The 14,434-nt window shown below is 36.7% G+C and overlaps 1 protein-coding gene across 1 annotated transcript; it reads left to right on the top strand.

The window, feature by feature from the left end:
- Window positions 1–7,211: 7,211 nt before the first annotated feature.
- On the top strand, window positions 7,212–13,970 carry LOC146169212 (sialate:O-sulfotransferase 1-like). The gene is made up of 5 exons (XM_083386320.1): window positions 7,212–7,392; window positions 8,148–8,349; window positions 10,339–10,577; window positions 11,150–11,350; window positions 13,585–13,970. Exons 1-5 carry the CDS (start codon window positions 7,212–7,214, stop codon window positions 13,968–13,970), a joined length of 1,209 nt encoding a protein of 402 aa, XP_083242446.1.
- The last annotated feature ends 464 nt before the right edge of the window (window positions 13,971–14,434 follow it).

Below are 14,434 nucleotides of genomic sequence, written 5' to 3'. Positions count from 1 at the left end.
GTAATTTTTTTCGGCTCTGTTTTGTATTGAGCTAAGCGAAAGTCCTTACATACGTTAAAACGATTTGTGAATTCGTTTTATGAACGCAAGGATTAGAAAATCCAACTACGCCAATATATTTGCCAATTTAACGCACATTAATTACGACGGCCTTCTTGTTGGGTAGTGAGTACAAATCTCGAGTAGACACAAAAAACTGGAGCAATCACTTTTGTTATCATGTGCCAGCTTGATTGCAGTCGTAAAAGTGAAAGTCTGTGTTTTATTATTTACACGCTGATCGAAGGATTTGTACTTTTCCGCGATAAGCTACCCATAAAAAATTCCTAGAATAATTCTATATATATATTTTTTTACTTTTCCATTAAGCTGAGCTCATTGATTTCACAGGACTTCGAGGTGGAAAACGTAATAAGACCTACAAAGTAGCATTATCTCAATTAGATAATCTATAATACCATAGTATTAGGACCACCGACATCATAACGCCAAATTGGTAGTAATCACGACAGAATAAGATCTAATATAGTCTATAGATAAGGCCTAAACATATCAAAATAAGTCCAAAATTAATCTGAATAAGACTTAAATAGACAAAATAATGCTAAGACTGTAGGGAAAGGGTATGGGATGTTTGGGGGCCACTTGTCTGGCATTGGCTGTTTTTTGTCGCCATTTGGGCGCCGCTATTTTTGCCCAGGATTTTTTGCCCCTATTTTGGCTTCAATTGGGTTAGGGTTGAAAATATCAGGAAAGTTAGTGATAGTTATGGGTGGGGTTTGGGGTTAGATATAAGGTGGTATAGGCCTTATTTTGCCATTTAGGTCTGATTCCGTTTTCTTCATTATTATGACTTGGGTATTTGTCCTATTTACGTCTTATTCCTAACTGTATTTTGTTGCGAAATTGATGTTGTTCCAATTTTGGTCACAAGGCTGGAGATCTTTTAAAGATTCACAACTATAAAGCCTATATAATGAAAATTGACACCAATTCAAAACAAATACCGGCACACCTCAAAAATTTCGCGCTCGCTTCGCTCGTAAGGTGCGCCGCCAGGTTTTTATATTTCTCTAGGTGCGCCCCCAAGTAAAAAAGTTGAGAAACAGTCGTTAGTTACATAGTCCAAAATAGATGCACATCAGAATAGATTTTTCAGGCATAGTTAGGCAGAAAACGAATACAGCAAAAAGCTTTTATTAATGAGAGTGGGAAAAAAGATATAATTTATCCACAACTTTAAAAAAAGTGATTCGTTAACTTCATCTCATAATGTAATTATTTTTAGTGACATTTTGTGACATGTTGCTTGTTGCTACGCCAAAGCCTGTGATTTCCGTTTTTACTGATTCTTAATATTCTGTTATTAAAATTCAGCCAATGATTACGTTTGTAGCTTTAATTATGGAGGAAGTTTTTATTGCTAATTATATTATTAGAATGCATAATTTCCATGGTGAGGTTGAAAGAAACTAAAACAGTCCAACAAACACTGATTTATATTCCACATAACCAAGAGCTGTCGCCTGTTTCAGAAAAAATATTGGCCCTACGGCGCCATGCATAATGTTACGCCGTGTCTTAAATTTATAAAGTGCAATTTTTGTTAAATTAAACTAAAAACGATTTTATTTTTATTTTTTTATGCCCAAGCGTCATATACCCTATCAAACTTAAGGTTTTGCCAAAACTAAATAGACCCCCTCAAACAAAAATTCTGAATCCTTCTCTGCAATTAGCTTAATTGGTTTGCAATGAACATTACCTGTACATGTTCTTTGTTCAGTTAGTTATTTTTCTTTCTTCTGAGATCAAGCATTTGCAACGTAATGCAAAAAGTATTGCATAATCCATCTTGTCACATGTCTTTGCAGTTTGAAGCAAATAAGTTATGATTTCGCGAAAGTTAAGAAAACTTTGTCGCGCTCAATGCTTTGTTTGTTCTTTTATCTTATTTGTGATAGCCGTCGTGTATTTTCAACAAATTCCAAAAGACGAAAATCGCAGGCAAAACAGTGTCTATCATACAGCTGCCGCCAATAGGTAATAAGCATATGTGTACGGTAACTAAAGATATTTTTTGTTAATTAGTTTGCACAGTTTTTACTACTTTTCCATCGTTATACTGGTACTTTTGTACACGATTGCGTACTAATCACTTGGGTTTACCGACAGTTGCATTGTCAGTAGGTTAGACAATCCGACAAACTCCCTGAAAGGCATAAATTCGAAATGGAACACAGAATTCAACATCGGCGACGACACATTCACCGACGAAGGAGACAGTTTATTGGATACCTTCTGCGAATGTAAGTCACGGAACCGGCGCTCGTTTTCCGTGTGTTTACAATTATCTTTACAGTTTTGACCTTAAACAGATGTTAGGTCAGAGCTTTCAAACCTATGGGCCATAGCCCAGTATAGGCCATGACACGGTTTTCAGTGGGGCGTGGGCCACAGAACCTGGCATACAGCGATATCAGAAATCATGTCATTATGTACACATAGGAGTCCGACAGATAAATCGCAAACACCTCGATCTAATGTTATGTTTGTGACATCATTTATTTTAAATGTGTTAGATTTTTCGCCTCCCAACGTGTGGTACGGATGCCTGGAGGTTGTACAAACGTAACAATCGCCTTGCTTACGTATTATTCATTGTTACGTTTGTTGTTTTGTTTTGCGAGCGGTAGTTTTTAAAAATTGAGCAGCTACTCGCCTAGGCGGTCCCAAGCCACGCCATTAAGTATCGACGTAACACATTTCAAATAATCTGCTGTTCATTAAACGTTAATGGGCCAACGTAATTTTTTTTCCAATTTAGTGGGCCATGAGCAAAAAAGGTTTAAATTAAAAATTAATGTTGGAGTATAGAGCAGTTTTTAAATATGTCAAAACAATTTGCAAACATCTTTGTTTTTTATTGCATTGTTTCTGAAAACCTCGACACAAATGAGAAATGAAGGACATTCGTGTCAAAAAAGTTATGTTTGTCGCCAAAACTGCTAAACAAACATTGCGGTAATTACCGTCGGCGGCTGTGTTCCTCGACTTTAAGAAACCAGCGGATCGTAACAAATTGCTATGACCTGGACACGCTATTACTGCGACTAATGTAACTGTATGGTCAACACAGGTGCGAATTTAGGAACCCTTAGGGCAGTGGTTCCCAAACTTTTTTATTCCGTGGCCTAATTTTTTTCATAAAACAGTTTGTGGCTCACAATGTGCCGTAACCTTTTTGTAATCCTAATTTACGCCTGCATAGTCGGACAATTTCCCAATAAATACATTGATTCTAACAACATACAAATAATCCTTAAGATCATTTTTAGATCATTTTTAGATTGGAAATAAATATCTCGATGACAACAAACTGCATTTAAAGTAAACTGCCGTGCGAACTGCGTAGCAAAACAAACATATGTCGTGAGATTTTGCCTTTACGTATGTAGTTTACAAATAGCCAAAAAATGACCTCGTTCCTCTTATAGTTTTAAATATGCTAACAGCTATTTTCGTAAAACATAACATATTTAGTTGCAATATTTTCAAAAGCTCTTAGGCGCAATAAAAATAGTCTTGTGGCCCACTTATTGGCCATGACCCACAGTTTGGGAACCCCTGCCTTATGGGCCACCCACACGACAAGTTAACACAGTGGTTCTCATCCGGGTTGTCGCGGCACCCTGGGTGGCCATTTGTAATGCACAAGGGCCGAGAGATATTTGAGAATCTTTAGGAATCTAATTTTTGCTTAACTTTGACAACTTTGTCTTGTAAAGATTAGAGTGGAATAAATCAAATTATAACTTCCCATACATTGTGAAGAGTTGATGTGTGTTATTCCAGTTCCGTTTATTGTGACATTCTAGTAAATTACCTACGGAAAAGTCTTGTAGGTGTGCCGAAATCTATTTGTTATTTCTAAGGGGTGACGCTAGCCATAAAAGTTCGAGAAACACTGGGTTAACGCGTAATGTTGCTAAATTGTTTATAAACGTAACATTTTTTGTTGTGTCCAGTTTAATTTATCGGAAACCAAATTCGTGTCAAAAATACTTCTTCAGTGCGTAGACTTCTTTAGTGCGTAAACAGATCTGTGCGATAAAACGAAGAAAAAGCTTTTCTGGGATTACAATAAATTTACAATAAAAAGGTATCATTACTCTAAGCCTAGATCACATTTGTTATATAACAGGGATGGCAAACCTTTTCATCACGCGGGTCACAAACACGACCTTAATTCGTACAAAATGCACAAGCGGGTCATATATTTAATTACATGCTAATTTTATGCGAAACTATGCTGCTGCGTCGTTTTAGGTTTTATTGTCATGGCTGGTAATTCAAGGTTTTTGGAAGATTTTCAAATTCGGACTCCCACGAATATTAAAAACCTATAGTCGCAGAAAGTTAACGAATGCCGCAGGATTTTTTATGGGATTACAGGAAAGCATTTCAGCATGGTTTATCCAAAGTTTTTAGAATTTTTAGTCTGTGAGCTTTTATTTCCCTTAAAGAATCACCATCCTTTACTTTTCGCAGCAATAAATAAAATGCTTTTTATTGTCTGCTTTTCTGCACGCATTTGTTGAAGTTCAGTTAATGCAGGACTTATACTCGTCACCCCTAAAACACTTTGCACGACCCACAGATTGGACAGCCCTGATTTAAACAGTATAGTGCTATCTAACAAAGAATTATTTTTTAAATTTATTCTTCCTGACAATGATTTTACAACATTTCAGTATTTCTGGAGAGAAAGTGGGTCATTAAAAATCTGAGGTGGGTTTATATTGTCCCAGCGTGATTGAGGCCCGTGTGCAAATGTGGCCCTGAGATGGCCTGTCAAATTATATTTTTTGCCAATTTTACCTATGTAAACGCAATTTTTTTCGCGATTCGCGCGTATATTCTTTGTTTTATAAATTATTTACGTATTGGTCTGGCAGTGTTTTCGGAATCAAGGTGCCGCTTAAATTTTCTTGGCATCCAACCTAACGGTGAGTGGACTTAGACTCCCTACTAAATGCAATTTCTACCAAAATATATCTAGTTAATATAATTTTCTATTCAACATTGTAATATGGCTATTGTAACTCGAGTAACATTTATCCAAAGTTTAAAACAAGATTCAAGTAATGTATGCATTTTTGCGTTTCGTGCAAACTTTTTATTTTTTTAAAATGCCATTATTATGAGTAATGTTTGAACCTTTTTATGTGCCATATGCGTCAAGTACCTTTTTAATTGAAGTTTTGTCAGTTTAAAACAAATAAACCCAATTTTTTTCGCGATAAGCGCAATTAAACTGGATTTTAGCTTTATATTTGCGCAGGAGTTTGTTCGAGAACAACACGTGTTTCTAAAGACAATTGTTTTATGAGGTATCTTTGTGATGTATTTTTTGTATACTGGATCCGCCCCATTTTCGTTGTGGCTTGATGTGGTGGACCTTCACTAGCTCTAAAAAGAGCACTTTGGGCCGCGACAAAAAAGTTTGTCGAACACTGGTTTACAGAATTGTTCAGTTTAACTCGCAAGATAAGCGGCTCATAAAGTACCAAGCCTTGAGTGAAGTCAATCGTCCTTCTGGACGAGTCACACTATGGGTTATGTGGAAATCCGAGTATTTTTTTCAAATAATAGCCAGCAACACATCTAGTAGAAATCAATACCGTTGTTATCACAGGCTATAGTGTTGCATTTATTGTTTCGTGCCATAATAAACCGCTCAAGAAATAATTTAATTAAAAGATAAGAAACATGAATTTAAGAAACGTGTATTTAAAGAAAAAAATGCCAAGCGGAAGAAATTTCCACCAGTACAATCTAATTTTGACAATTTTTTTCGGTATTGCAAGTGACGTTTAATGAGCAATACGAAGTCAATTTTCACTGAACCGCAAATAATACATAGCACTCCATATTTCTTAGATATTGATCTCGGTTGCTTTCAAGTTGAAAAGTCAGCAACAGGAACTAAACACGAAAAAATGACTCGGAAATGGTGTGTGTTGCATTGCAATTCCCGGTAAGTAGAGCACCTTAACGGCTAAAATATAAGAAAATTATGGAAAAACGCATGTAGCAATGCATTTTTTGTAGAAAACATATTGCAGATTTGTAGTTATAAATCTGCAAATTTCAGTTTGTTGGCAGCCCTGTACTTTATTGCATGTCTTGAGTGTGCAAAACAATGTTTCTCAACCCTTTTTATTTCATGGCGCTCGGGTAGACCTCTAAAATGTTGGTGGCGCATCTGGCTACTTGTTTTTCTAGCATATAGCCTGGCCTTACCTAAAGCATAATTCCTAATAAGCCCACTGATTTCGGTAATCCTATCGTGAGGCATGAGTACTAAAAATTATTTGTTATAAATGATTAGATTTTTTCATTTGCCCCTCGCACCCATTAATGGCGCACTGGATAAAAAGCGGTGTAAAAGACTGCGGTGCGAACACACAATAAGACCTACACAGCAACAATATCTTAAGCAGAATAATCTATAATATCTTAAATTAAAAGTAATGACATAATAAAGCGACGAAATACGACATGGCCAAAATTATAACCATGACCAAATAAGGTATAAAATTGTTTGAGTAAGACCTAAGCCTGTCACGTCAAGTATTCTTTCCTAAATCAAAGTCCTAAAAAGTCCTAAATTAAGCGGAACAAGTACTAATGGACAAAATAACCCCTAAAACTGTAGGGGAAGGGTATTGGGCGATTGTGGGAGATCTGTATGAATTCAACCGTTTTGGTGTCGACGCTTGGGCGCTTTGACCAGCACTGATTTGGCACCGGATTGTTTGTCCCGGTTTGGGGGCTGGGGCAAGAGATGAGTAGGGTTAGAATTGGGTTAGGGCTTAAATTGTTAGGAGAGTTAGTCATAGAGTTAGGGTGAGGTTTGGGTGAGCTAAAGTTGTATAGGTCTAACTGAAGCCATTTAGTTTTTATTCCGACGGTTATGGGTCTTATTTCGATTTTGGCGTCATTCCGATTATAAGTTATTAGCCCGAACTGTGTTTTATTCCGTTGCTGATGTTGTTATTTCGGCTTATGGCTGGAGTCCCCTGCGGTGTCAATTTTTACTGTTTTGACCATTTTGAGATTGCCAGTGAGCGAAGTTTATAACGGTATGGTTTCAACTTCAACGTTTTGTATGTTAACGCTGAGCTTCATCACTCTGTCGCAGCGACATGGAATACGCGGGAATCACCGAAGGGACTACATGCGTATGCGGTCGTGACGTCAATCATGTAGTACGGCTACAAACTACGTCATCAGATTGCAAGTTGCCGTGTCCTGGGAACAAAAAGGAAGTTTGCGGCGGAGAATCGGCGGTCATCGGATTGTTTATTAAAGGAGATTGTGTAAATGGTATAATTTTGTCAGATGGCATTATGTTTTCGCGCAAGGAAGATAATTTTAAAGATTGCGAAAAGCCAACCCACTTTATTTCCTTTGAAAACAACAAAAGCTAAACTTTTATAAAAGCCTGTTAAACCTTTGTTTCTAGCCATTGTTTTAAACAAGTCATTTTGAAATGACTTAAGTCGAAGTCAAGTCTTTTTGAATAAGTAACAAGTCAAGTCCCAGTCAAGTCATAATTAAAAAGCAAAGTACTTGCCATACAAAATTAAACGTTAATCTGATAAAATTAATAAACTTGCCGGTTATAAGCAATAACTTAATTAAAAATCAACAAAAACGCAACATTTAGGCTAACAAGAAAATTTTTTATGTACCGTACAAAAATAAGATTATTAATCCTATTAAAAAAATGTTTAAGAAAATACTTCATTTCAAACAAAGTAATTTGTTTAAAAGACTTAACTCAAGTCAAGTCATTTTGGCCCAAGGACTTAAGTCAAGTCGTTAAAAAACTGTTTCTAGCAAAATCCTTAATTTATACCTTTTGGGATATACTTATAAGTTGTCTTTAGATTGACAGAAAAAGTTTTCGGGCATTTCTGATAGAGACAGTATTAGTTCAGTCTATTGCTCTTACAACCTGTTCCTTTAAGATACAGCTGCCGACACGGAGGCGCAAATTTAATTTTACGCTTAGCAATCTGTTGAAACGTAAACTTAATTTTACGCCTTTAGCGATCTACTTTTTATTACATTTGTAGCTCTTCCTGCAGACGAGGCAAATACGTCCTTACCGAGTTTGCGAAGCAAGGGCTGCTCTCTACCGCCACCTCGTGACTCGTCCTTTTATTCCTTTAATGCTACGTCTTCACAACAATGTTTGTTCAAATGCGAGCGACAGAGGCAACCCATGGCTGTGTACAACGCCGATGGCGTGTGTCTGTGCGGCAAAATGACCGAAAGGTAAACTCAAAATAAACCGATTAACAACAGAGCGAGATCACGCACCTTCACGACAGAATTCGATACATATAAATCTCCTAATGATTTTGGTCTACAAATAATGAGTTTTTGGATATTGAATAAATCTTATTCGGGAGAATACTTTTTGAAAAGTATAAGGTGTTAGTCAGGCGCGGATCTAGGATTTCAGTTTGGGGAGGGCCATGCATTTTTTTCAGATATGACGTCACAATTTTTTGAGATATGACGTCACAAAAGTATACCATTGCATGACGTCATAATTCAGGTAAAAATAACATCGGATGGCCGAATAAACTAACTCCTGTAAAATAACGCGAAAAACAGAACTTTCAAAAGCACGAAAAAGTAATAAGGTTAGCCTCTACAGTGGGCCGGTTTCCTAGTTTGACCCGGTATGAGAATATCGCTGAAAGACGCTACCATGTCTATTGTCTACACATCTTGCTTTTTCCCGAAAAGGCGAGAGCAACCTCACATGCCACCGAAAAAGCGCCGAGGCCACGTCGCAATAACACCATAGCGTTGTCTGCTGTGGTCAGCTGTGGTTCTTTCATGACACGTCTCTCAATTTTTAAGTTACTGTAGTTGGTTTTTGCCAAATAAGGTTGCTGAAATGAGCAAAACTCTATATTCAAATCCTTACACAAGGGTCGGCAACCTTTGTGTAGTAGTCGCGGGCCAACACCAATCTCAGAAAGGTCTCTGCGGGCCGCACAACATATGTTAAATGATATTTTGTGTTATTACAGCTTTATAACAATTGGGAATCAGGTGGGCCTCGGATTTTTTTCCGATTTTTTTTTTCGATAAATTTTCATAGTTAATGTATTTTAGTGTTTGTTAACCATTTGGGGCAAACGTGGCGAGCGAAGCGAGCGCAATTTTTTTGGTATACCGGTATTTCTTTTAAATTTCTTGTTTTTGTTACATTAAAAAAAATGGTTAAAAAATATTTGTCGATTATGTTTGAATACGTTTTCCGTTTGTCCGCAAAGCACTTGGCAGCTTTCCACGGCGCAACAGTAAAGAAGCGCTGATCTAGTTCAAAAAGAGCATCAAAACGTAAACACACTGGATGTATAAAGATCATTAGCGCGAAACGCGAAAATTCGCATTTACACACTTAAAATAGTCAAAAAGTATTTAAAATGGACTCGTGTCGAATTTGTCAAAGGGGCGGCGGGCCGGATGAAGTATATTGGCAGGCTGGTTCTGATACAGATTTGCACTAACAACACAAAAGCTTTTAATTGTACTTGGATTTAAGTTAGTTATTATATAGTCGAGGTCAGCGTACGGTCACTTAAGCCGTCGCTGCAAATCTGAAAAACGCCGCTTTGCGCGAGTGCGCGAAACGAATTTTACAATTTTTTTGAAATATTCATTATATGGCGCTATAAGCTCGTACACCACTACAAAACTTAAAAATATGTCTTATTTTGGCGAAAATAGGCCATACTACCTAGGGAACCGCGAAAATAAGCTGCCTATTAAGTAAAAAAAATGTACATATTTTTTAGTTTGGGTGGGGCCATGGCCATATCGCCCCCTTTTCTAGTTAACAAAATCTTTACTTGTCCTCACGAGCATTTGTTATATAGGCGTAGTGGTTAAGCTTCAAATGTACGTTAATGCAGGCAACATTCTAATTGTCGAAACGTCGGAGCATTTAATAAAACAATATTTGCCATAATAGCAATTTTGCATTTGAGTCTTATGTCAAGTACGACATATAATTTAGTAGTATATTTCTTTTAACAAACTTGTTACAAAACCGTAAGAAAACTGGTGCTTTTTATTGGCATCACGTTGCATGGCCAATTGCTCTTGGTCAGCGCTATAAAAAAACTCGTTAATTCCCGGTACTCATGTAAAACCGAACTTAAAAAACGGAATCCAAATGATTGTCCAAAAGTAGAGCTATTATATGGTTCCCAGGTTGGTAATTAAAAAATTCTAAAATTCCAGGTTTAATCTAACGCACAAACTGAAAGATTGTCATCACCCGGGAGCGGTGTCGTTGTTCCGGACCTGGGTGGAAGACAAGCGATGCGGTGGCATCCGCTTTCTTCCTCTTGGAACCTCCGGAAAGACGCAACTCGTTTCCTATCCGGGTTCGGGAAACACGTGGACGAGATATCTCCTGGAAAAAGCGAGTGGATTTTACACCGGAAGCGTCCATAGAGACAGAACACTTCACCAAGGAGGTAGAAGCTATTTCGGTTCTATACTTGTGCGTTTTTTAAAGCGAAGGTATTTAATGGTAATAGCAAAAAATATAATCCGATATTGGCCTTTTTCAACTAGTTACCAAAACATTTCATTTGTTATATGCGTCGTGGCGTGGGTAAGTTTCAAATGTAGGTTAACCGAAAAATGCGGGCAACATCACCTAATAACACGTACTACATATACACTTTTGAGATCTCATTTACCAACCCTGTAACAAAAACGGTAAAAACATGTTCGATGATAAGTTCCTCTAAGTCAGTGCTTAAATATCGGTCCCGATATTCATGTTTCACTTAACTCCCGTATACTCAGACCCATTGTTCTATTTTGTCGGGCTTTGGTGTTTTGTGAGATTATACGAAAGGATGGTAAAAGCCGTTTTGTATTATTTAACATAGAGGTATTTAATTGTTTAGCCTATGAAATAATACAATAGTAATATTCTTTTAAGGCCGTCATTCAACGCTCTTAGAAACCCGATGGTTGTTCAACAGCAGTTCTTAAAGAGGGTTATTTAAAAACCTAAAATGATTTTTTTTTTTTTCAGGTTTGCTTGGAGAAATGGTGTCAGGAAGGACCGAGTTCGTGAAAGATCATCTTTTCTCTGGCAAGAGGCCCAACATGCCACGGGTTATTGTCGTTATAAGAAATCCATACAGGGCAGTACTTTCTTATCTCAACTATCTCTATTCCGGTGGGTTTCACACTGGTTCTATTCCTCAGGAACTCTTTAGAGAAGGAAAGCGTGGTGAGTGACTCTATAAATAGATACTACCAGCATTGCAAACAAGTTATGAAACCAAAGTCCAAAAGACGTAAGTCAGGTCATGTCAGTTTCTTGAACATTTAAGTCAAAGTCAAGTAATTTAGCCCAAAAATGTACATCAAAGCGGGAATTTTGACCGATAGGCAATCAGTCTAGGTCAGGGGCGGACAACATACGGCCCGTGACGGGATTTTGAACGGCCCGCAGACATTTTCCGTTCTTACGTGATAAATAATAGTGATTGTTAGTTATTCTTTAGTTCTTTCTGTATTTAGATTCTTAGTTTCGGGTTAAAATTATGTTTAGAATTCACAATAAATATTTTCCCATGGATTTGCCAAGAAACGTAATTTTACGAACGAGGAGTGTCGCGAATTTAACAAGGATTGGATGCTCAAGTACTTTTTCACTCAAGTTGGAAAGATTCAGAATTTTCAAAACCCGCCTGAATCCGAAAGGTGAAAACAAACGATTCTGGTTGCACATCAATGATTTAAATCCGGCCCGCCAAGTACTTTATTTTCCCTTATATTGCCGGCCGACCGGAGCAGTGGCACACCCCTGGTCTAGGCGATAATCAAGGTGTAAATTGAAGCAGTGTTTCCTAAACTTGTTCAATTTCGTTCATCCATATCACCGAACTCATTTCATGAACACTTTGGCTAACTAAAATATACTACAAAGGCGTATAGGAATTTTTTTTAGTTTTTTAATATGCCCCAGATATCAAGTTTGTAGAGCTCTTCTGGCAAATGTAATTATGTAAAATTAAATTACATTTGCCAGAAGAGCTCTACAAACTTGATATTATGCCTGGCAGCAATAGATTATATATACCCCAGATATGTTATGATACTTGTGTTTTGTACAACAAGCTACATTTTTAGCTATGTTTTGTAATAAAAACTTCCTCCATATCTACAGTTAAGGGGGTGCACATCTACGGAAAAAACAAACGTAATCATCAGTTGTATTTTAATATCAACAAAGTCAAAAAGAATATTTCGAATCAGTAAAAAAATGGAATCAAAGATTTCAGTGTTTTCCGTGTTATTAGTCTTTTGCTAAACTAAGCTTGAAAACCTATTCTGATATGCATTTGGTATGCCTGCGAACCATTTGTTTAGCTTTTTGCAGTTAGAATACTATTTAATGGCGTTTTTAGTATATTTTTCAACTATATGTATATAGATAGACAATGTGTACAAACAAAATTAAAATAAACCATTGATCCCTCTCTGTTGGTTCACCCTTGCAAAAAATCATGCTCCCTTGAGTGAATCATTCACTTTAGCCTAACAAGTTTCAATAAAAACTATAGGAAAACTGTAAGATATATTAAAGAGGAATGCCATATTTCTTTGGCGTATTAAATAATGAAACTCTCTTTTTGCTCTTGATTGACTTGGATATTTTCTTATAACGTAAATTATGGATTGTCGTAGGCCTATTTTTTTAGGTGTGCCACCGAATTTGGTTAGCTTTGTCAGTGTGCCTCGAGTGAAAAAAGGTTGCGGAGAACTGGCATAGAGCATTGGCTCCGCAACCGTTTTCCACTTGCGGCACTCCTACAGAGCTAACCAAATTCGGCGGCCCACCTACGAAAGTTTGACCGACAATAGACAAACTAGAGCCGTACGAGCCCTGAAAATTGTACCGCCTTGCAATAGCTAAATAGAGATCAGCTAGGTTTTAATAGCATTCGAAAAATGAAACCTGACATTGGGGTTTTGTACTTGTTTGACTAATTTACTTTTAGAAGCAGTTGCCAAGACTAATTGTACAATCACAAAATACCAAACATATTTACAATGATATTTCACGGGTTTTGAGCGTATGGTTTCTCCATACTCTTGCTAATTGACTCAGTCGAATCAAAATTACTTTAAAATTTAATTTTCGGCGATAAAAGGTAACATAGGTTTAAAAGAAGTTTTATTATGAAAGTTTGTAAAATTATACTTGGATTATTGCAGAGTTAAAACACCTGCCTTGCCGAGATATACATTTTTCGTGTTAATTCAACTAACTAACTTATAAAAAAGCACCCATAAAAATCCAAGGCACAGTGGTTACGGAGCACTAATAGGATACCGATCACACATATTTGTTTTCTGTTTAGCCTGTAATTTTAGATTAAATATAACAAAACATGGTTCTTTTTTTATTTTTTACAATCATATGTTTTTCTAATATGAAGTGCATCTACTTTACAGCTATTACAGAGCAGTCAATTCTAGAGCCTATAAGGCACTGGACATCCGTACCACGCGCAGTTGTAACCGGTAAATCGCCGTACCTCATTATGTACTTCGAGGACATCGTCAAAGACCCAATCGGGAGCACAAGAAAAATGGTACAATTTTCCCGAAATCCTGCAATTCTGGAAAACGATTTGGAATCGAGGCTCGCTTGTTTAAGTCAAGATACAACGGGTTGGTTCAAACGCCCCAAGGTTAAGTTTTCTTTCAACCCGTTCAAGCCGAAAGTAATCGAAATGCTTAACGAAGCAATTTTGGAAGTAAGGCAATTGTTGAAAGAGGCTGGCGTTGAAAAGGAACTTCCTCCGTATGAATTTGATGAGGATTACGCAGTATCATAACCTTTTTGTTATGTATGTATACTTTCATTCCAAGGGGTTACAACTTGTTCAATAAGGTGGCCCTTATTTTTTGTCACGTTAAGCCATTCTATTTCTAATATCTATTTTACGCTATAAGTTAAATATAAACATGTCATATTCGAGCAAAGCCCTCATGTAGCACAACTACTACTGTTCATGTTCCGACGTCGTCCTTTACATTAACATATTACAATACACAGTTATTTTATTAAAAAATCGTGTCTTTATATCGTTTTGTTGTTAATGGCGTTGGCATTGCATTTTTGTCTTTTTTATTATTTATCAATGCAGCGTTTCTATTCGTAACTAAAATACTAAATAATGGATTGTTTTTGTTTTTTTTCATAAAAACTCTTTTGTTTAAAACTTCTTTGAGCAAAATGATTATTAAAACCAATAAATGGAATAAATAAATTAGCCGTAGATTCTCTAGATTATTAGAA

The sequence above is a fragment of the Ascidiella aspersa genome, chromosome 1 (assembly GCF_963924565.1).
Source record: "Ascidiella aspersa chromosome 1, kaAscAspe10.2, whole genome shotgun sequence".
NCBI classification, from domain to species: domain Eukaryota; kingdom Metazoa; phylum Chordata; class Ascidiacea; order Phlebobranchia; family Ascidiidae; genus Ascidiella; species Ascidiella aspersa.
This window is presented reverse-complemented; position numbering and strand designations above follow the sequence as displayed.

Coding starts and splice junctions, on each gene's coding strand:
- LOC146169212 (XM_083386320.1), top strand. CDS start 7,212: ATGGAATACGCGGGAATCACCGAAGGGACTACATGCGTATGCGGTCGT. Junction 10,578..11,149: donor CAGAACACTTCACCAAGGAG/GTAGAAGCTATT, acceptor TTTTTTTTTCAG/GTTTGCTTGGAGAAATGGTG. Junction 11,351..13,584: donor CTTTAGAGAAGGAAAGCGTG/GTGAGTGACTCT, acceptor TCTACTTTACAG/CTATTACAGAGCAGTCAATT.